The following is a 1,307-nucleotide window of genomic DNA, read 5'->3' on the forward strand; positions in this document are numbered from 1 at the left end:
ATCCTGGTTCCCGGGAGAAGGACTACGTTGCTGAGCAGTCAAAGTCGCCGGCATTCTCGTTAACTTGCTTCGGGTTTAAAGTGTTGGTCGGGCCCCTTGTCGTCGAAGAGCCATTCTATCAACGCATACCTTTCTTCCGCCTTGAGTTATCGTAGCCGAAAGCCACTTTGCACGTCTGAGCTGTGCTGCATCAACGGAGCAGTCCTTGGTCCACCGACATTACTATATCTTTCTCGCCTTCTCTTCCTCAGCCTGGACCCTCAGCTCGAACATTTGATCGCTTGCCCGGAGGGTGCGCCTTATGGAGCTTCCTGCATACCGAATACAATCCTCGGTTTCCCATCCTCTGCGTTATCCAACATCGCCATTCGATATGGCCGTCTTCTCTGATCTTGCCCCAATGCACCGTCGACCCGCTGAGTATTCTGCCGATATGCGTCAGCCGCGAGCCATGGCAAACTACCACCCCCCGACAAGCGAATTCTCATTTGCCCTGCCCTCAGTCAAAGAGGTAGAGTTTCTCGAGTCTATGGTCCAAGTTGGTAAGCCTGTTGGCTAACTTTTGTGTTAGATGTTTCCCGAGTTAACCAGTGGCACCTGGTCACCAACCAATGGCAGCACTGCCCAGCCCATTTCGCCCAAGGATGTTGCCTCCTCCCCTGGTAACAGGCGTAGGAGGCCTGCAGACGAAGTTGATGAAGAGGAAGCCCACAGAGCACGAACCGTGCCGCGGGTACACCGTGACCCCATGCAGCGCGTGTCTCGCTCTCCCCAAAGCCCTTCTTCTACATCATGGAGCTCAGGAGGATGGGCCACTACCCCAGCAACAGCCGTATCTCCCACTTCTTCATTTGCGAAGCCAGCACCAATGGAGGTTCAGGAGCGCTCACCAGCTGTTCGGTTCGCTTTACCCTTCCCGCTCCCGAGCCAGCCTGGTGCGAACCACTCGGAAGTTCCGCCAAACAAGCCCCAGGAGTGGCCCAGAGCGTATAGCCAGGATTATACCCATCACCGAGCTCAGTATCACCCGGACAGCGACAGAAGCGAATCTCGAGAGGCCACCAGGGCGTATAGCATGGATTATACCCACTGGCACAATCACCACACCTACCAGTCACAACCTACGAGCCCCCGTTTGCCTTACGATCCGGCAAGATACTCAGCGGGCGTATATCCCGCTCCGCACCACATGGAGCCCAACCCATACGGAGAGTCGGGGGCTACGGCCGGTGGCGGCTCCAGACCGCGCAGACGTCGCGGCAATCTCCCCAAGGAGACGACAGACCAGCTACGGGCCTGGCTCAACG

The 1,307-nt window shown here is 56.8% G+C and overlaps 1 protein-coding gene across 1 annotated transcript; it reads left to right on the forward strand.

The window, feature by feature from the left end:
- Window positions 1–373: 373 nt before the first annotated feature.
- On the forward strand, window positions 374–993 carry BBK36DRAFT_1164058 (hypothetical protein; the record flags this gene model as incomplete). Its single annotated transcript, XM_024894608.1, has 3 exons — window positions 374–511; window positions 572–662; window positions 755–993. 3 exons carry the CDS (start codon window positions 374–376, stop codon window positions 991–993), a joined length of 468 nt encoding a protein of 155 aa, XP_024744728.1.
- Between the last annotated feature and the right edge of the window lie 314 nt (window positions 994–1,307).

Source organism: Trichoderma citrinoviride, assembly GCF_003025115.1.
Source record: "Trichoderma citrinoviride strain TUCIM 6016 unplaced genomic scaffold BBK36scaffold_374, whole genome shotgun sequence".
In the NCBI taxonomy this organism is placed as follows: domain Eukaryota; kingdom Fungi; phylum Ascomycota; class Sordariomycetes; order Hypocreales; family Hypocreaceae; genus Trichoderma; species Trichoderma citrinoviride.